The sequence below is a fragment of the Ctenopharyngodon idella genome, chromosome 9, assembly GCF_019924925.1.
Source record: "Ctenopharyngodon idella isolate HZGC_01 chromosome 9, HZGC01, whole genome shotgun sequence".
Classification (NCBI taxonomy): Eukaryota; Metazoa; Chordata; class Actinopteri; order Cypriniformes; family Xenocyprididae; genus Ctenopharyngodon; species Ctenopharyngodon idella.
Genome location: NC_067228.1, coordinates 37,740,859 through 37,762,806, shown reverse-complemented (window position 1 = coordinate 37,762,806; position 21,948 = coordinate 37,740,859). Strand labels below are relative to the sequence as shown.

Here is a 21,948-nt window from a genome sequence, read left to right as displayed (position 1 = left end):
CAGAGTTTTTCCAGCTCAGAGGTGTGAACGACCAGGCTAAAACAAGGGGGTTTCATGACCCTTTAAGAGACCTCTGCAGCTCTCCTAAATAATTTAGGAGCTGAGATCTAGTCTTGACACTTACGAACCTTTATGAATCATACTTATTCTCAAGCCTAGGAATAAGAATAAAATTACGTCATTCTTAGAATTTTGACACACTTAAGACTAAAATTTTACTCTGAGCAGCTTTATACATATGGCCCCAGATTTCCAGAAATTTTATTTTAATAGGATGGCAAACCACAAATGAATGTAGTTTGAAAAGGATTTGTAAAATTTGTATTTCATGTGATTTTTGTTTTCCTTTTTTTTTAATTAATTAATTAATTAATTAATTTTTTTTTTTTTTTTTTTTGCCATTCACACTTGTTAAATAAGATTGGATTCCAGTTGAAGAATATGCACAAAAATCAGATTTGGATTGACAATCTGAACAAGGCTAAATGAACTAAGGAAGACTGAAATATTTTAATTTGTCTGAAAAGAATGATTGTCCAAGAATTGACATGTCAAATGAAATCATTTTCTATTTTATTCTATGGCTTTTCATGAGTTAGTGTTTTCACACAAAAAAAAGAAGATAAAAAGTCTTCACAGATTTTGCAATGATAGCTTAAGTAGAGGTTGTAAGGATTTAAGTGCAGATTTATTTAAAAGCTATTTGTAAGAAAACAAGGAACCAAGTCTTACCAATGTGTATACAGGACAAGACCAAACAAGAACTAAAGACACAGGAGGGTGTATGTAAAACATGACAAAAATATTTGCATTGTTAAAGATGTGAGGAGGTAGCCAGGGCCGGGCAAAAATACATCAAAATTTATTTTAAAATAAAATACCAAATACCTTAATTTTAAGTGTATCAAAATAAACTACAGAATACAGCAGCCACACCATGTATCAAAATAAACTACTGTATTTTTGTATTTTAAAAATACTAAAAAATACTTTTACAAGGGAACATGAAATTTCTTCGCAAACTTTCCATCAATTGGCCCATTTGATCTATTCCTTCACCATTACACTGACTCAGCTTTTCTCTGCCCGAGTCATGCACTAAATCTGACATATGAAACCAGTTAAAGGCACAATATGTAGGATTTTTAGATTAAAATATCTAAAAACCACTAGAACAGTGTTATATATTTTGTTGACTTGTGTACTTACATTATCCCACGTTTCCAAGAATGTTTAAATCCAGAGAAATAAGCAATTTTAATCAGGACACAGACCGTGTCCGTGTGTCGCCTATCAATGGCATCATTACCCTCGATTTCCGTTTTATTTTTTCTCGAAACCATGGAAACATCAAAGACACTTTAGTACTGTATATTATGTGTTTTATTAGACAGATGAGCAACTGTTTGGATACATTCATCGACAGAAAACTCATCATGTTATAAAGCTTAACACATCAAGGGCCAGATTTACTAAACGGGGCAAATTAGCGTGAGAGCACAATTCCACAAATACGTCGATGGGAGTGGCAAGTTTTGCACGTGATCTACTGCTGACACGCAAATTAAAGATCACAAACACAGACATATCATTTACATAATGACTAACGCAATCTACCAAGAGCAGTGCAAATTAGCGTTGGGTCGCAAATAAACAGAGCTGATGCTGATGCTCTCATCAGGTGCGGGTCGACACAGGCACAACTTAACACGCAATCTGACAAACACGTACACATATAATATCATTTACCAAGCTATGTTGCCCTATAGGCAAACAATATGTTCGGATAACGTCTTACTCTGGCATTTCAAAGAAATTAATAATCTTCCTTCTACCACGCGCTCTCTGTTCTCTGCGGTGTCTCCTCCTAACAGCAACAATTGCAGCCATGTCGCAAAATGGGTTAAGGCATTTAGGCTTTTTTAGGGTGTTAAATAATGGTGCAAATACCAGTAAATTGACTAGCTTAAACATTAGTAAATTGCATAGCATGATTCATTTAAATACTCTCCTCCCATAAATTTTGCATCTGAAAGGGAAACTCCTACAAATGCATATGCAATAAGGTCAGCCGCAAAAATAACTCAGTCCACGCCTTTTCAGCTCTAATTTTACACTGCGTGTCTTTAGTAAATCCCGACAGTAGTTTTTTAATGCCAAAAGAGGGTTTGCGCTGCCACAAGCTGTTAGTAAATCTGGCCCTAAGTCTTTCTGTTTGAATCTTGTTTTCTAGATTTACAGCGAGTACCATGTTTTACCATGACTAATATCGATCTAGCTTACTTCAGTGTGCAACAAGTGTCTCATAGCAGCCGCTGAGTGAACGCACAGAGTAGCATTATAACAACTTTCAACACACAAATGTATCTAATATGATAAACAGCGCTGCTTTACCCTACGTGCACATGACCGGAAGAAGCAGAAGCGGCGACTGCAGCATAATAAAAGATCCGCTGCTGTCGAGACATGTCGCGCTCGTCTCTCATTAGCAATCGCTCCAGTGGCCTCGTTACTGCTCCCCCATGCTCTGCTTACAGTAACGTTAATAATCTCATCCATGAACATGATTTCTGCATAAATCCCGTTCCGATTCTTCTGTAGACGTGAAGACAACACCTCCCATGATTCTGTGAAATCAAGGTGTCATCGAACTACGCCTTTGATTTGAATGAGCAATCTCTAGCGGAGAAAATTTGCATATTGTGGCTTTAACAGATCAAATATTCACATATCCCTGTGATCTCCCAGATGAAGGTTAGTTTTAAAGTAACCAACAGTTTAATGTTTGCAAATGACTCATAATTGTATCTTAATTTAGTTACTTGAAGTTTGGTAACAAAGGGCCTACTTTGCATCAGCAACACTGACTCAATGACAAACAAGTCTTTTTAAGAAGACAACTGATGGCACCTGTGTTCATTGCAACTAGTATCTAACTAATTAATCAATTGATTGTTAATCATAAATATAGGGGGCTGCTGCTCGGTATAATAGTTTTCAAGAACATTATGTAAATTGGTAAACTATTTAGCCTGGCTACCAAAACGAACACCAAAACTTAACATGAACTGTTGAAAATTGCAGCAATTTATGCAAAAATTTATGGAAAGCTGTCAGCCTGCAAGTTTCTTGACCACCTTCTTCCATATGGATCAATGTTCTGTTCTGATCTCAACAAGTCTGGGCAAACCACTGAGTAAGCACCAATCAGAGGCCACATTATTATGATGTCATCATGTAGACTTCTTACAAAGTATTTTACAGTATTTTAAAACTACAAAAATACAAAACACTAAAGTATTTTGATACAAAATATGAAGCCATTTTCATCAACCCTATCAAATACAAATTACAAAATACTATTTTGTATTTGAAATACATGTATCATAAATACTGCCCATCCCTGGAGGCAGCCATCTTCAAATGGTGCTGTCCTGTTGTGCCTGAATGTAGTCCCCTCGTTTCTTTGGCTTTTGGCACAAATGATACAAGAAAACACACACCACGAGTATAAAACAGGAGGATATAGCAGCTATCACCATCCACAAAGGCTCTGAGTCTACAGAAAGAAAGATATGGCATACAGTTAGTTTAGCAGCCTCAAGCATTTACTGTTTACACTAGTAACATATTAATAGTCAAAAGAATTCATATTCAACACTAAAATAAATAAATGTTTATTTTTGAAATAATGTTTATTTTTGTACATATATTATATGACTATACATGTCTTTATTCATGTGTAATACTTCATATATTTATATTTTTTTTCTAGAACAGGCCCAAACATCAAAAAATTACCACAGCATGACCAAAAATCATGAATAAGGAAAAATCCAGTATATAACAAATCTCAACTGCTCGACTGCTTGTCTCATTGCAAAATGTAAATATATTATTGCCTGGCTCTGCTAAATATGACTAAGGCATGAAGATATTTACATTTTATAAACATTAACATTATGAATTTCTGTAAATCTGCTTTAAAAAGAATGTGTTGTGAAAAGTGCTATACAAATAAATTTGACTTGACAATGCATTTCTAACATACAAATTAACAACAAACTATAAACTAATCAATTAATTTAATAAACTCAAAAACCTTTAAATTGACCATAAGGCAGTTCTAAAGATCACATGTATAAAAACTTCAGGCTCTGAATATGTGTCAAAATACTGACACTGACTGAAGTTAGATGTGCAAAAAAAAAAAAAAAAAAAAAATCATATTTCTTTGTAACGTGTTACAACACTGATGCCTTTATAGAAATGCACTATTAGCAGTCAGCCATGATTAATTTATTAGTTAGATTAATTTATCAGAGAGAATGTCCAATAACTATGGGGTTACCACAATAAAGTGACTGGAATTTAGCTGGTCATGTGATCAAAGCAGAATGAGGCAATCCGCTCATGTAGAGTAAAACAGCTGTTATTTGGCTACTGATGTGTTATCATATGAGTGTACAGACATTTCAAACAAGCACTTTAAAAAAAGAAGAAGCATACAATATCCCCTCTGACCAAAGGGTACTGACCTTCTAGTTTAATTTGAGTGACAACTTCCTGTTTCTGGTCTTGGTTTTGACATATGCACTTCAATTCTGTCCAATTGTCCTCTTGCTGAAGCTCAAGGATAACCAGCTGCACCTCAAGATGGTTGCCTGTGATACTGAAAACACATAATCTCTGTGTGATGATAATTCAACTTAGTAGTGAGTAATGAACGAAAGTCTCTGTTGAACTGACTTTCTTTTGGTCTGAAGTTTTCTGACACAAATTGCTGCAATAAAAAAATAAAAATCTTATATACTGTTCTTCACATTTAGCTGCTAGGACTTACATCAGCTTCTCCCCACTCAGCAACACACCTGCTGTGAAGGAGATCCCTAAATATAATTTAAAGAGGTGTGTGAAATGGCAAAAATGATATCAAACATGTGGACCGACCATCTCTCCAGGGTCTTCCCCCACCTGTGGACGCTGGGGTGGGGTCCAGCATCCCGACGACCCTACAGAGCACAAATGATTCGGGGAACGGATGAATGGCTATCAGACACTGTAATCTGCTTTGGCCCACAGCCTGCTTAGTGTGGTGATGAGATGCACAGTAGACTATCGCAGTGTTGTAGTACGTGAGACAGGACTCCAAGTCTGAGCCTAAATGCTAAATAACCAGGAAAGACCATGAAAATATGGTTTGGGTCTTGTGGTCATGCCGTTTTTAGATTTAATGTTTTCGATCCGCACTGTACTCTTGTGTCTCTGAACCGGAGCACACCGTGTGCGCGCTATGGAGGTTTGCATGAAACTGATGTGAAACCAGTCTTCATTCATCCCAAAGGAAGGCATATTTACACTGTCTGAATCACTCAGACACAGGGCTCTGTCTAGACTCAGACTCAACAGGTGCTGGTCATGGCCACTATCGGCCTAAGCTTGGCCACCCCTCTCATGACAGCTGTTTCTCTATCTCTTTTATTTTATTGACTAGAATTGCGTTTACATAAATGCAGAACCGTCACTTTACGACAGTGGTGGACAGTAATGAAGTATTTTTACTTCGTTACTGTACTTAAGTACATTTTTCAAGTATCTGTACTTTACTGGAGTATTTTTATTTTGAGCAACTTTTACTTTTACTTCACTACATTCCAAAGCATAAGATCGTACTTTTTACTCCACTACATTTCATAAAACATATCGTTACTCCTTATTTTAAAATGAAGAAATCGGCACATGCTCAGAGACGCAAAAGCGGTGTCCGATTCGTGCACGAACTGATTCTTTTCAATCATCCTGTTAAGTCGGTTCACAAATCACATCAACAATTCATTCGCGGATTGGACTGATTTTATTGCAGCTGTTCTCGAGTCATCAAATCATTGATTCAATGATCCATTCAGAGTTTACAAGTCTGACTGAAAATTAGCCAATAACTGGATCCTCGAGTGCGCGCGACTGATGGTGAACAGTAAGTCAGCCTACTAATGTTGAATTTTAGGATGAATTATTGTAACTGAAAATCATAGAGTTGTTTTTGAACTAAATCTGCTGTAAAGGGCGATCTGTTTAAGCCCACTGAAATGCTTTAATGCGACACGTCCACATCAATGTGTCTACAGATCGCGATCTCGATTCAATCAGATCAAATCACATTTTAAAACTTGCCGCTTCAAATAACGATTGTATCAATTACGTCGTTACGGCACTAGGAGGCGACAAGTGACTGTTAAAATGTATTTGACATTGAATGATTCATTGAAAAGATTTGTTCAAAAACATTGATTCATCCAGTAATGAAACATTCAATTCAGACCCATTTTTTAAATTAATTGATTAAATATTTTTAAATAGACTGCAGCAATTAATATTTTGTCCTTTAGTAAATAATTATATGCAATTTTGTTTAGTTGTCTGTTTAGAATCATGGGAGAATCATGATCTCTATTTAAAAAAAAAAAAAAAAAAAAAAAAAAAAAAAATCTTGATTCTCATTTTATCCAGAATTAAAACACAAATTAAAATAACACATGCACGTTCATCTTCCTCACTGCTGCAGCAATTTTTTAAAATGTTATGTATTTAGCCCTATATGTTTCGTCTGTTTTTATATTGTTCGTCACCACACATTACATATTATGTATCTGCATCCACTAATCTTCCATCCCTACTGACTAGTGGCTATCTGACAATTCATAATCATTCATAAGTATTTTGAGCAATAGGATTATATAAAATATAAAATTAAATTAAATTAAAGTGGCCTATATAAAATTACAAAATAAACATTCATCAATCAGTACTTTTGTACTTTCACTCAAGTAAAATTGAAAAGGAGCACTAAATACTTTCACTTGAGTAATATTTTATGAAACGTATCTGTACTTTTACTCAAGTTCTTGATTTGTGTACTTCGTCCACCACTGCTTGTTCTGAGACATCTTATGATTTATGGGGATTAAAGAAAGAGCGGGTGGATTTTTATCATTATAAGGTAGTTGTGTACACACACTGCTGACACATATTTATGTTTAAACCTTGTAAAAGTGAATTTTGCATAATAGGTCCCCTTTAAATTTAAGGCTAGTAGTTTTAGCTGTGGTATCGGAATTGGAGTAGAGAATAGTGAATTTTCACTGGTATCTAAAATTTTGGTGTCATAACTTTCATGGCCGGTGAAAAAATATTTATGGCCAGTAAATTTTCTTATGTCTTAAGTTTCTTAAGTTAGCTTTAGGCCCTGGTTTAACAGTTTTTGAGGTAGATCTCGCCTGACCTGTTGAAAAGAAAGAGGCTGTACTCTCAAGTTATCATAACATGTCTGCTCCACGAACTTCCAAACACAAAACATCTGTTAAATCATTTAGAAAAACAAAAAACAAATTTTGTTGTTAACATCGAAAATGAAAATAAAAATGAAGATATACACATTTTCCGAAGCTGAGGCTGCTAAACATCAGATCACTCTTGCTGAAAACCATCCATCCATTCTCCAAACCACCTGTCCTATGTAGGGTCGTGGGGATGCTGGAGCATGGCCAGTACATCTCAGAGACATTCCTACTCTCACGTCCACCTAAGGGCTAGACTTCAGTTCTGCCAATCTGCATGTCTTTGGTTTGTGGAGGAAACCGGAGGACCCACAGGAAACTCATGCCAACTCTAATAAATCAGATCAATTTATCCGTTTAAATAAATATTATTTTAATTAGTTTAAATTAAAATTAACATGAGTTTAGTTACTAATTTTTATCAGGTTTTTTTTTTTTTTTTTTTTTTTTTTGACAATATAAAGATTACACAAAAAGTGTTTGTAAAGAGATCTGTATGCATAAACAGAAATGAATGTTTCAGAATAAACCCAAAACACACATCATCATCATCATCATCATGGGTGAATCTGGCCAATAGTGGAACAGCTGTGTCATCATCAGAGCTCTCGAGTCTCTCTCGCGGTTCTTATGATGGTCTTTGTTGCAGATGTGCGAGACTGACGGTTAAGCAAAGAGGTTTAGATAAAGGGATTTAAGTGACTAATAATCAATTTCTAACCTGATTAAAAATATTGAATTCTTCTGCAACAACATTGTGAACTTTTGTAAAGATACGTTTGGCTGTTAACTTTTCAGGCATGTAAGTTTGCCACAAAGCAATCTGTTACTGACGCCATCATGATGTGGTACACAGCAATACTGCAGTAATAATTCAAAAGGGATTGTAAACCAACAAAGTTTTTGCACTGTCCAGCTGCTCAGTAAAGTGTCCATCCCCAGATGTGAAGCGATCACTCTCTTGCTTATTAGCACATTAAAGGGAAAATTTACACTAAAATAAAAACGTAGACATTATTTAGTCACCCTGATGTTGTTCTGAAGCCATATGACCTTTGTTTTTAAATATATATCCGGCTCGTACTTGTTGGTATAATGGTAGTAAATGGTGGTTGCAATATCTCAAATAATTAGCAAGTGTTTGTATATAAAAGTGTCTGCTAAATGAATAAATGTAATTGTACATGCTAAACTTTCTAAATATGTTATAATATAAATAGTACTATTGTACACGGACAGCTGATAGGTCTGTTTTATCTTAGGCATAGCTGTTCTCCACATGTCTGCAACTGGAACTGACCCCTGCCTGCCCACGGACTCAATTCTGCCTCACCAAGGTTTCTAGTGAACTCGCTGACCTCTCTTTCATGTGCTCTGGACTGTTTGCTGTCATCTTCATTTGAATTTGTCCTTTTTTCCAATGAACTACATTTTTCCTCTCACCCTGTGCTTGAGTTCTAGTTCATTCCTGACACAATTTCTAAGTGGAACACTGCAGGCATCAATGTTACCTTTTATCTGTCAGAAATGCACGTGCCCCCAGGTGAGAGTTTTCAACTGGCTGGCCATTAACCAGCCACGTCACATCTGTGGACTGAGCTGACTGGTTTCCAACACGCACCACGCAGCTGATCGCCAAACGTGAGCCTGAAAGTCAACAGTGTCATTGAGATTGGGTTAGCTGTTTGATAATCACTATATCACAGTAAGCAAACAAACAGTGGGCCTCATTTACTAATTGTGGGAATGTTTTAACAAGGTTTTAGAATTAATGATTTATCAAATTTTAATAATTTTAAAATATATTATTTTACCATCTCAATCCTCAGAGGTGAGAGGGATGAGATTGTAAAGAAAGCCTTTCTGCAGAGAGTTTGGGTGTTTTATGCAAACAACAAGTAAGCAGACAAACGTACGCTCCCTTATTTACAATAATCCAGATTTGTCAACAATAGAACACGTGTACACAAACTGCTTTGTGAATATGAGCAATGTTTGCTTTATGTCTATTTATTACTCATAGTAGTCTGAATAACTGAAGTCCACCGTCATGCCAGACAAACCAAATCTGTTTACTATCATTTTACTCAAAGATTATATTAACACATGACCTTTTTGCTAATATCTTCATTTTCTTCTTACTACATGTTCCCTGTGTTTGCGGCCGGACCTGCCCCTGGTGTTGAAGTGTTTCCTGTTCCTTGAGTCATTTTGAAGTTCTTTGTCGTTTTTAGTTCCCTGATTGTCCGCAGGTGTGTCTGTAAGTCTATTACCCTGTGTGTATATCAACCCCAGTGTCTCCTGTGTTCATTGTCAGGTATTGTCATTCTACGGCTGTATGTTGGTGGATTCCTCAGTTCAGTTCCTTGTGGATCTATTCTGTTCGGTTCCTCGTGTTCTGATGTTTTTAGATTTGTTATTTCATTATTAAACTTTATTTGCATTTGCATTACACTTCTATGATCAGTAACTGCTGTGGATTTATTTGAATGAGGTTGTCATTGTCCATTATTATGGTGTAAAATTGTCCCTAAACTGTGTGTAAAATCCAAATACATTTGGCTGCTGTCTTTTCGAAGTTTCATTTTGTATTAAGTACAGTGCATTTTATTAAAATTATCCAGTACTGTCATACTGTATTATGGACAGTGGCATGAAAAGTATGACCTTAATATAAACATATTATTTAAACATCTGACAATAAACACATAAATCAATACTGTTAGCAGTGTGGACTCACCAAAATGACTTTCAATGAAGGATCCATTCACAGGAAAGACAATATAGGGGAATGAATAACCTGATGCTGCGTGAGTACCAGGGAGTATAATTAAATTGTTATTTTAATCAGTTTTAGATCAGTATGTTGGTTAAATATTTATATAATTTAAAAAGAATCTCTGATACTTGCATGTGAAAGCATTGAGATTGTTAGAGGTGACAACTTCTGGTGCGGCACTTTCTGATACTGGGGCTAAAGAAATGTTAGAGTCATCATTTGTTCAACTGTCCGACAGGTTTAGAAAGAAAGAAAAGTAACATGATGCTCATACAACAGTGGTAGTGGCACAACCATCCGTATGAATTTATATAGGAATTTATTTACCTGACACTTGAACTCTCCAGGTCCTGCTCACATTGTATCGGGTATTGTTGAATATCACATTTAGCCTACAAGTGTAGAAGCCCTGATCTTTCACAGACATGTTTTTGATGGACAGAATTATGCCTCTCTCTATTGTATATTGTCCTCTGCCAACAGGGAGCGCTGTGCTCTGAAAATCCTGTAAATTAATCAATTGACAATTTAAGAATACAGCCAATTTAGAAACATTTTTGTCATTTCAGTTGGATTATTTATTTACATGTTGTTTTCCACAATGTGCAGTGACCTACCTTGTACCACATAAGATTTTCTTTCCTTTTGAAATATCTCAAATGAGGACAATTAATTTTTGTATCTTCTCCTACACGTGCATTGTAGGTCATCATCGTGTTTGGCTCCTCTGCCTCATAGACCGTTACAGAAATACTCCCAGTGAGACAGAACGTGTTGCTCCTGAGTGAAAAATGCATTACTGACTATATGTAGACTAACAAAAACAAATGTAATCATTTAATTAAATAATCTAAACCATTTTAAAACTGTAATAAAAAAAACCCCATGCAAACACATCTGCCGATTGTGCTGGAGTTTCTGCTGGATTTAGTGCATAAATCATAGTGTTTCCATATTACTACTTTTCATTCATATTTCAAATCCATTTTGGGCACTTTCCAATAAAGGTTCCTTCACACCTTTTATTTAAAGATTAAAGCCTTCCCTAGAGCAACTTCCATACTAGATTTATTTTCAACTTTCCAGCTTTTAGGACTATTCAGTTGTGTTCCTGGAGGGTTTAGGTCCAGTCCCAATCAAACACACCTGTCTGGAATTAAGTAATATTTTGAACAAGACCTTGATTCTGTGCTTTATCAGGGTCAGAACTAAATTCTGCGGGTCATGGACCTCCAGAAATTTTATTAAATGGTCTATAGTTTATCCCCCGGTTTCACAGACAAGGCTTAAGCTAGTCCTAGACTAAAATGCATGTTTGAGCTGTTTTAACTGAAAGCAACTTGTACTGACATATCTTTAAATATGTCAGAGCCATTGTTTTGTCTCAAGATGCACACCAGTAATTTTTTTTTCTAAGGCACATTTATAGAAGCTACTTAAATGTCTAAGCCCTGTATGTGAAACCGGGCCTATATTTAATGTCAAATTCATTTGCATGTTTATTTTTTGCATAAATCACATCAAACATTTAAAGAAAATAAATCGCTCTTATAAATATAAACCATGCTTAAAGTGCAAGAGTGGTGTGAAATACATCAGACTGATAGTTAGAGTTTAGGAATGCTGGACTCATATTTCACCCCAAAATCAAAAGGTAAAACAGTTAGGACCATTACGATTTTTTACATGACTTGTGACGTTGTTTTTATGAAAACTATTAACGTTTCTATTTAGCTTTCTGTAAATAAAACGTGATATATTAATAATAATATGTCATTTAAATGATAAAGCGTGTTGTAAAGTACTATTGTAAATAAACATTATGGTAGTATTTGTTGAACTGTATTTAATTTATGTTGATTTCCTTCCCTGAATTTAAATTGAGAAAGTAAACAGGAATTGAAGAACTGAAAGACAATGCACGTCTATAAGATCTGACCTTAAAGTGTAGGTGAATGTTCCAGAGTCTGACGGATGAGATGGAAGGAGCTGGACGCCACGCCCACTCTGCTTCACCCGATCCCGGCAGCTCTTCAGGTTGCTCTGGTTCCTCAGGTTGATGTGATCAATGTGGAATGTTGAGCTGTTGTCCACTTGTAATTTCCTGTAATTAATTGCATCTTCAAGAAATGGGAATCTGATGATAACCGCCTCGCCTTGAACTTGATATTCCGGGATTTCTGGACCCACAACCACACAACTACCTGAACCAATCACAAGAACTTATTAAACAACATAGAATAGTACTGTTATTGTAATTATGCAAGCAGAGTATCAACATCACACTTTACTGAATTAGGACATTTGACACTAGGGTATTCAGATGTCTGAGTGTACCAGGGACCGGATGGATACCATGGGTCCCAATGTCTGGAAAGTTCTGTAAAACAGTGTTTCTCAATCCGGGTTCTGGGGACCCACCGCTCTGCACATTTTGTATGACTCCCTTATTTAACACACCATCAGCTCATTAGGTGAGAAGAACTGAACTGAGTGTGTCAGATTAGACAGACATACAAAATGTGCAGAGTGGCGGGTCCCCAGAACCAGGATTGAGAAACACTGCTCTAAAAAAATTTAAATATGTTGAAGTTCACACTGGCAGCACATTCATGTTCACTTATGAGCTGGCGACTTCCAGAGAAGAATGGTTGAGAACAGTTTATACAAATGATCAGTGACTTTCTGCAACAAATACCAATGGGAGTGAAGCGGAGCACACGTGATTAATCTCCTGTTAGATACTGTAGTGGTGTTTCAGCAGGATGTAGCCACAGCCATATCACCCTGTAGCCCAGGACTGGTGACCCACTGAAGCTAAGCAGGGTTGAACCTGGTCAGTACCTGGATGGGAGACCTCCTGGGAAAACTAGGTAGCTGCTGGAAGAGGTGTTAGTGAGGCCAGCAGGGGGCGCTCACCCTGTGGTCTGTGTGTGTCCTAACATCCCAGTATACAGGGACACTATACTCTAACAAGCACCATCCTTCAGATGAGATGTTAAACCAAGGTTCTGAATCCCATGGCACTTCTCGTAAAGAGTAGGGATGTCATGGCCAAATTCCCTCCATTGGCCCTTATCAATCATGGCTTCCAAAAATCCCTTCCACTGAACTGACTCTATCACTCTCTCTCCTCTCCACCTTTAGCTGGTGTGTGCTGAGCGCACTGGCGCTGGCGTACTGTGGCTGCCATTGTAATATATCAATGTTTTTAATATTATCTCATTTTGTCCATCCATTGAAAACCTATAGGCAATCAATAATTTCTTCTAAAGAGATCACTTTATATGATGACAGATTTTAATGTATGCTTTTATTCATTTATAAACTTTGCTCAATTACCATTACAACTACCTCACCTAAATATTTACTCACTCAATGTATTTGTGTTTTTACAATGGGCTATTTTTGTTGCAATCTACAAGACAAGTAAACAGTCACCAATAAAACAAATTACTAAGAATAGCACAAATAAATATAACAGAATAAAGATACAAATAAAAATAAAGTGCTTAAAGTTTTTTTAGGTAGGTCTAAGAGTAGTAGGGCTATTCAGGTAAGAAATACTACAGAAACTGAATGAAGTAATCAAACGTAAAACAACTGGATAGTCTTCATTGTAAAAAATTAAATACAGATCAATCAAAGTTACAAAAGTGAATCAGTCAAGAGCAGCAGGTGATTCTCTCTTTGTCTTTTGTTGTTTGATTAACATTGACAACATATGGGGCCCTATCATACACCCAGTGTAATGCGGCGCCAGACGCGATCATTTTCATGTCCTGTGCCACGTTGTTTAAATAACAAATGCATTTGCGCCCATCTGTTCTCCCATGGGCGTGCTGGTCTGAGAACGAGGTGTGTTCAGGCGCATTGTTGGAGTGTTACTATTTTGAGGAACTGAAATAGACTGCGCCATTGACCAACAAAAACCTGCTCTAAAGTCAATGGCGCAGTATTTGTTTTGTTATTTAAAGAGTGCGTTAGTAATATGCGCCTATATGCGGGTGCACAACGCGTGTTCATTCTGCTTATTACACACACAGGGACGCGCAGCAGCACACAAACATGCCTAATAGAAAAAATAAAAGAATTACAATGTAAACGATTATTATTGTGTGCATAAAGATAAAAATGCTTTGGTGGAATGCGGCTTGTCCTGTAGATGGTCTGCTCACGCTTTAACCTCGTGCACGAGCAGATCCGTTTCCTCGCTAGAGAAGCGTTCAGTTTTTCCGCTTGCAAATTCCGCCATGTAAACAGTGAATCTGCCATTGCGTGAGCGCAACTGGGTTTTAAAGGGAATGGGAGATGAGACTCTGGTTGGTTTATTGCTCGTTTCACCCAAAACACACCCATGACTCATTAAGAGAAGAGGGACAATCCTTTTAGACCATGCGCCGGGTGCACCAACCATTTTTCCCGTCGTTAAACTAGCAAAAGTGGATTCGGACACGCCCTAAGGGCACTTGCACCGGGCGCTTTAGACCATGTGCTTAGATTAGGGGTGTCAAACTCATTTTAGGTTGGGGGCCGGATTGGAAAAAAATAACCAAGTGCGGCCGAATTAATTAAAAAAAAAAAAAAAACCTTAGTGCGCCTATAGTTGCATTAATATTAACCATATAAACAACAAATTAATTTGCAAGAAAACCAGTACACTGCTCCTTAAAACTGTATTTGTTTTTACAGCGAAAACTGTTAGATTTTTAAAATAATGCTTTTTTAAATATTTTTTTATTAGTGATGCACCTATTTTGATTTTTTTTAGAAGCAAATTGGTCGATTCTGATACTGGTTGCAGATTTTTTTTAAAAGCAAATTTATTTGTTGTTTATTTGTTCAAAAAATATGTGTAGCTCTTTGATATTAGAGGCAAACACTGCATTTTTATCACAATCCCAACAAAGATGTTATGAGCATGAGCAGTTGTTTTTCATTTAAATGATTGTATAATTTCAAGATTAACAGCAAAAACAGCATGGTCTGACTTTAGCTTTGTGAAATTATGCTACATAAGACACAAAACAAAATCAGCAGACGGACTGAATGAAAATGCAAATTCACTCTCTGACAGCAGGTGGCGCTTATGGAACAGCAGTGATATAGCTTTCTATGGTTACCGCTGTACACAAAGCAGCGCTGTAGGTTACTACTTTATAAGGAGATCAGACGAAAAGCCATCAAAACTTTTCTGAATTCCCTTCAGAGATACATTCATATCAACCCCAATTTAATATTTATATTATTCTTCCTATATTTCGTGAACAGTGAGCTTGTGCATGTTACAGTGTTTTCTCTGCTGACGCGTCTGTTCTCCTCTTTGTGTCCGTATTCAGCGTGTGCCTGTGTTAACATCCTGTTTACAGACTTGGTAAATATTTCCACACAAATTAAATTTTGGGAAATTATTACAAAGCACTTTGTTTGCAAAGCCAGAAAAAAGATTGACCAAAATAAACCAAAAAAACAAACAAAAACGTTTGGATTTATGACCAGTGGACTAGTACTTCTCTATTTTTTTTTATCATAGTTCAAATCATCCCGCGGGATATGTTTGATACCCCTGGCTTAGATTGTTAAAATAGGTCCCAGAGAGTGCCATGATTATTAAGCTGCTTTCACTTTGAGATCTGACCCACATATCCAATATAAACAAGTTCTTTCTGAACTGTTTGCGTTCACTTAGGACAATTGTGCTTATGTGAATACTCGGAAAGATTGACATTGTAACATTATTTTTCTGTGTATTTGACGGTTTAACACAGAACGGTTTAGCACTCACAGACTGTATGAGAGGCGGCTTTATGTGTTCACTTTGAATGTGAGCGTGGGAATGAAAATTATGCACAATCCCTGCAATCCTGCACTGAAATTTAGGCCAAACTTTCTTATGATTTAAAGTGAAAGTGAAACATGACATGTGAAGGCCAATCATGCTAACCCATTTGGCCTCTGCATTTAACCCATCCAGTTAGTGCACACACATGAACACACACACACACACACAGCAGTGGGCAGCCATTTTTGGTGTGGCGTCCGGGGAGCGGTTAGGGGTTCGGCACCCCGGGTTGGGAATCACTGCAGTAGTGCATAATAAAGCGCTATATAAATGACTCATTCATTAGTTCATGTACAGTAGTAGTTTATCCTTACAGCCATCCATGCATCCATTCTCCAAGCCGCTTGTCCATTGTTGGGTCGCAGGGAGGCTGGAGTCTATATCCGAAGGCAGGAAAACTCCCTGGATGGGTGAACAGTCCATCACAGGGATAACACACGCACACTTACACCTACAGACAATTTAGTGTCTCAAATTCACCCATGCTGTATATTTTTGGATTTTGGGAGAAACCATAGAACCTGGAGGAAACCCACGCAGACACGGGGAGAACATGCAAACACACTCCAACCCTTCTCGGTTCAGCCAGCTGGTCACCAGGTGAAATAGCTCTGTAGTAGCCTCTGTCTTCTTTGCAGTCAGGGTCCTAACTTCCCAGTTGGTGGTTCTCGCCGTGTGGACCATAAGACTGGGACTCAATTATTAAAAGAATCTTCAATTCCACTGCATTCAGAATCAAATTCAAAGAATCAAAGAAGTACATTCCAAAGAGATGCAGTCCAAGGAATAAAGTCCTTAGAAGAGCCTCAATCCACTGGTCCTGGGTCAATCTACAGTCTCCTTCGTCGCTAATGGTCCTGTCCAGCCTCCCTCCATCCAGTTCCTCAGCCCTACCTCCACTAGCTCCCTTTGGCTCCTCTTTTGGTGGCTCCACCCAGCTTCTCTGATTTGTCTTGGGCTTTCGGGTCTCCAGCTCCACCTCAGGCCTGAGTCCAATCCTGTGTGCTCCAGCTCGGCCCATCGACCAGTCGGTTCTGGCTTAGCTCCTCCCTGTACTGTATTGGTCATGTTCTGTTTTGGTTCAGTTTCCACTGTTCTGATTTCCTTAGTTCTCGTCCTGGTTTGTTACTATGGTTTATGATTAGTTTCATACCTGTGTGTATAATCCCTAAGTTTTCCCTGTTGTCACTTGTTTATTCTCTGTGCTTATGAAAATTCCTGATTCCTGTTCATTCTTTGTCTCACTCGTTTGAGGATTACACTACTAGGGGTGTAACGGTAGATGTATTCATCCTGAACCGTCATGGTACAGATGTCACAGTTCGGTGCACACAGTCAGACCACAAATACAGTCGGTTACAGGCGATCCAGAAGGGGGCATGCACAGTAATGCAACACTGTTTGCTAACCGCCACAACAGGAAAAAGAGCAGAAGAAGAAGAGACGATCTATGCACCTACCCAAAACAAGAGCTCAGATGGCATGCAAGACCTTGCTAGTAGCCTATACCCCAGCCAGCACAGCCATACGGGTGTCACCTGAGCTGTCTAACTGGGGCCCAGCCCGTTTTGTCCACAGTTTCCATGAAGGCCCCACATGGATTAGCCCATTTGAAATGCACACTACAGGCTGTTAAATGAAACACAGAAACATGCTGGAGGTAATGAGATAATGAGGTGATAACGAGCAGAATCACCAAAGGACAGAGGAACAACAAGAACTACGACTGACTTCAGCCACAGCCTTCGATGAAATCAACTGAAGATAAAAGACATTAAATCTCTCAAGATCTCACCAGAGGAGGATTAAACAACTCCATAAACAGCATTACCAGCTTCACTTATTACTAACCAGATTGACTTTATTTACAAAAGTTGTTATTGAGAATTACAGGAGGTTTAAATGTTGATGATTTGTTGAAAATAATAGTTTGGCTTGATGTCACCATTATCGAGGTCAGTGTTTGCTTTAGTTGTGCAGTTTGACTCTTGACTTTTTTTAGTGTTAGTTTTTTCTCTGGCTGCTATAGCTGCTTGTTAAGGCAAGAAAGGCAAGAGAAAATGTGTTTAGCTGCTGTCAGCTGCTTGATGACAAGAATATAATTATCATGTAGTGGATTAAGTCACTGATTTAATGGCTGAGCTTTATATGAGTGAAGTGTTATTAACTTTGTGCTGTATCTCTTCTAGAATTATAACAAAAAAACAGTTTTAATAAGAAAATCACATAAAAACTACAACTGGCAAAGTGTGGTTCAACATGGTATTTTTGTTAACCACTAGCGCATGCTGATGACGTTTTATTCTTCTATAGAAACTTGCATCGTAGCCTACGAGTCAACAGGTGTCATCATCGTACAGTCTACATGAATGTCGTACTCAAGTTTAATAGGTCCATGTCACACAGTGTGATTTGTAATGATCTTATAGGATTGCTAAAATCGTGCAGTGCCTGGGCTTTAGGCTGTGGTTGAAGTCGTAGTTCTTGTTGTTCCTCTGTCCTTCGGTGATTCTGCTCGTTATCACCTCATTATCCCATTAACTCCAGCATGTTTCTGTGTTTCATTTAACAGCCTGTAGTGTGCACACTGAGCAGTGTTCATTTTATCTGGGATAACCCACGTGGGAAACTGCGGACAAAACTGGCTGTTTTGGCTGGGACGCTGAGTTTCGATTAATTTTTGTGGCACACAAACTTCACCGCAAGAAAACCGGGATGGCAGAAAGCGGCATCCTGTTTGTTTTCTTTATTTTATAAAAGTACAATTTTTAGTTTTTATTGTGTTTATTTGTCTTACTCTTATCTGTATAACCATAAATGACGGAGTATTTTAGTTTGTTTCTGCTGTTAAAATGAGGCAAAATAATTTGGATTTGTGCTGTTTTGTGTCGATTTGTGATTTCTTGAAAAAGCATAATATTCAACTTTGTGCATTTGTGCAAAGAAAATGACAGTGTAGGCCATGAACAACACATTAATCAAAAAATAAGTTTGAAAATGGCCATTGCATCCATTACACTGGCAAGAGTGCATTCTGTTTACTGCTTGGAGGCTGGGCTGTACCAACTACCTCAGGGGGGAGTAAATGCCACTAGGAGGAACACACCGTAATTTGAACTACTGTCTGCACAAGATGAATGAAATAAACCTAGCATTGGGCATTTGTTGCTTTTTCCTGTTGTACCGAACTCTTATAGAGCTGTGACCCCACTGTTTCTCTCCTATACACAATTTGTGACACTTTCAAAACCAAATCTTATGTTTTCATTCCAGTTTAAAGTATTTTCTTTCTACATAGTCAACGTTTACAAACAAATTTGTCATATGTAATTTAAAACATTTGATTCAATCACCAGGACATAACAGTGTGATCTTCCTTCAATTACTCTGACAATCAGCACTTTGAACCATCAGTTAATTCAATAGCAAGCAATGCTACACACATTTCAAATAACCATTGTTGCGGAATTAAAGATGTTACAGTAATACATGCTGTAGTTGCCACATTAGAACATATCTAACTTATGCAATTGACAAATCCAAGTTTGAAATCAGTAAGATTTTTAATGTTTTTATAATAAGTCTCTTCTACTCACCAAGGCTACAGTAATATTGTGAAATATTATTCCAATGTAAATCAGCTGTTTTCTATGTGAATATATAGTAAAGTGTAATTTATTCCTGTGATCAAAGCTGAATTTTCAGCATCATTACTCCAGTCTTCAGTGTCACATGATCCTTCAGAAATCATTGTAATATGATGATTTGATGATCAAGAAACATTTATGATTATTATCAGTGTTGAAAACAGTTGTGTACTTTTTTTTCACTTTACAAAAAGGTTCATTTGTTAACATTAGTTAATATATTAACTAACATGAACTAATCATGAACAATGCATTTGTTAGTGTATTTGTTCATCTTTGTCAACGTTAGTCAATAAAAATACAGCAGCTCGTTTTTTGTTCATGTTAGTTTACAGTGCATTAACTAATGTTAACAAATACAGCTCTTGATTTTAATAATGTATTAGTAAATGTTGAAATTAACATTAACAAAGATTAATAAATGCTGGAGAACTATTGTTCATTCGTATGGTGCGTTCACACCAGACGCGAATGAAGCGTTAAGCGCGAGTGATTTACACGTTAAGGAAATGCAAAGACGCGATAGATATCCTGCGGCGCGATTCGCGCGAATAGAGCGTTTCGGGTGTTTGACGCGCGTAACGCGTGATTCACGCGAGTTGAAAAATACAATGGAGGACAAAATCATCGTCGCTGTGCGATACATCTTCGTACTTTTATAGAAACAGGAATAAAAAGGATCTTGCTTGGTAGAAAGTGAGTGAGGAGGTCGGACAATCTGGTAAGTTGTAAAAAACGCTCTTTACTCAATTTGAGCTATATATACACATATTGAGACTACAAGCTAGCTAAAGCCGGCAAATTGAGCTTATTCGGCGTATTTTACAACTACTTTCTCGCTGACGAGTTGATGTGTTTATTCAGAAAGAAGTGGAATGAAGCGAGTAAACTCAAAATGTTCAAGTGCCTAACTACTCGCGAATAGCGCGATATATTCGCGCAAGTCGCGTCTGGTGTGAACGCCCCATTAGTTCATGTTAACTAGTGTAGATAACCAATGAAACCTTATTGTAAAGTGTTACCGGACACTTTAATGAAAAGAAAGTTCAAAAGAATAGCATTTATTTGATTGTAACATTATAAACGTCTTCAATGTCACTTTTGATCAATTTAATGTGTCCTTGCTGAATAATAGTATTACTTTCTTTCATAAAAAAATCTTAATGACCCCAAACTTTTGAACAGCGGTGTATAATGTTACTAAAGCTTTCTATTTCCGATAAATGTTGTTCTTTTGCACATTCTATTCATCAAAGAATCCTGAAAAAATTACACTGTTTTCAACACTGATAATAATCATAAATGTTTCTTGATCATCAAATCATCATATTAGAATGATTTCTGAAGGATCATGTGACACTGAAGACTGGAGTAATGATGCTGAAAATTCAGCTTTGATCACAGGAATAAATTACACTTTACTATATATTCACATAGAAAACAGCTGATTTACACTGGAATAATATTTTGCAATATTACTGTTTTACTGTATTTTTAATCAAATAAATGCAGCCTTGGTGAGACTTCTTTTAAAATCATTAAAAATCTTACTGATACCAAACTTTTGAACAACAGTGTGTGTGTGTGTGTGTGTGTGTATTCTGTACTGTTATATATACTGTATAAACTCATATTTACCTTTCAGAGCCAGTGCAGAGTTAAGGAATGATCTCATGGAAAGTATGACAATGTATGTACCAAAATCAAAGAGACGCTATCAGGAAAGATCATACATCAGAACACACAACATGACAACCAATACAAAAACACATACAAAAAAAAAAAAACTGTTTAAAAACATACAACATAACACCACCATTAATATGAATACATGTTGATCTACAGAATCTAAAGGATTCTGTAAACTCTAAATACCCCAATAAATGATAATACTGATTTTAGGCAATAAGTGAAATCAAAGAACTCTATATTCATAAAATATGTATCTTTGAACTCAACACATCTCTGCATTATTTAATGTTGTCCCACAATAATATATATGTTATAAATATGAAATATATATAAAGACATTCAATATGGAATTTCATCTCTCACCTGCCTATGGATGATCATGATGATGATGAACGATTATATTAAATTCGAAGCGCTTTGCAGACAGACGTAGAGACAAAAGGGCATGGATAGGCAGTTGACAGTTCTCCGTGTGTCTGTTTTATGGTCAGGTTATGGGGGAAACCCTAATCCCATGCAAACAAAGCTTCCTCATCAATAAGTGGAAATTCCACATTTCCAAATCAGAGTGCTGATCAAACTCACCTCTCCACAGAGGATGTAGATAAAGACAAAGACCTACACATAGAAATACACTGCCATGTGTTTGCTGGC

General features: G+C 37.0%; 1 protein-coding gene across 2 annotated transcripts; it reads right to left on the bottom strand.

The window, feature by feature from the left end:
- Positions 1 to 408: 408 nt before the first annotated feature.
- Positions 409 to 21,902, bottom strand: LOC127518757 (interleukin-1 receptor type 2). Of its 2 annotated transcripts, XM_051905852.1 has the most exons (10): positions 21,658 to 21,902; positions 21,241 to 21,316; positions 12,053 to 12,317; positions 10,731 to 10,893; positions 10,441 to 10,618; positions 10,246 to 10,308; positions 10,075 to 10,140; positions 8,846 to 8,981; positions 4,539 to 4,672; positions 409 to 3,559 (listed from the first exon to the last, which is right to left on the bottom strand). In XM_051905852.1, exons 1-10 carry the CDS (start codon positions 21,673 to 21,675, stop codon positions 3,420 to 3,422), a joined length of 1,239 nt encoding a protein of 412 aa, XP_051761812.1. In that variant the 5' UTR covers positions 21,676 to 21,902; the 3' UTR covers positions 409 to 3,419. The 2 variants fall into 2 exon arrangements, with proteins under 2 accessions (XP_051761812.1, XP_051761813.1); XM_051905853.1 differs by lacking the exons at positions 10,075 to 10,140; positions 10,246 to 10,308.
- Between the last annotated feature and the right edge of the window lie 46 nt (positions 21,903 to 21,948).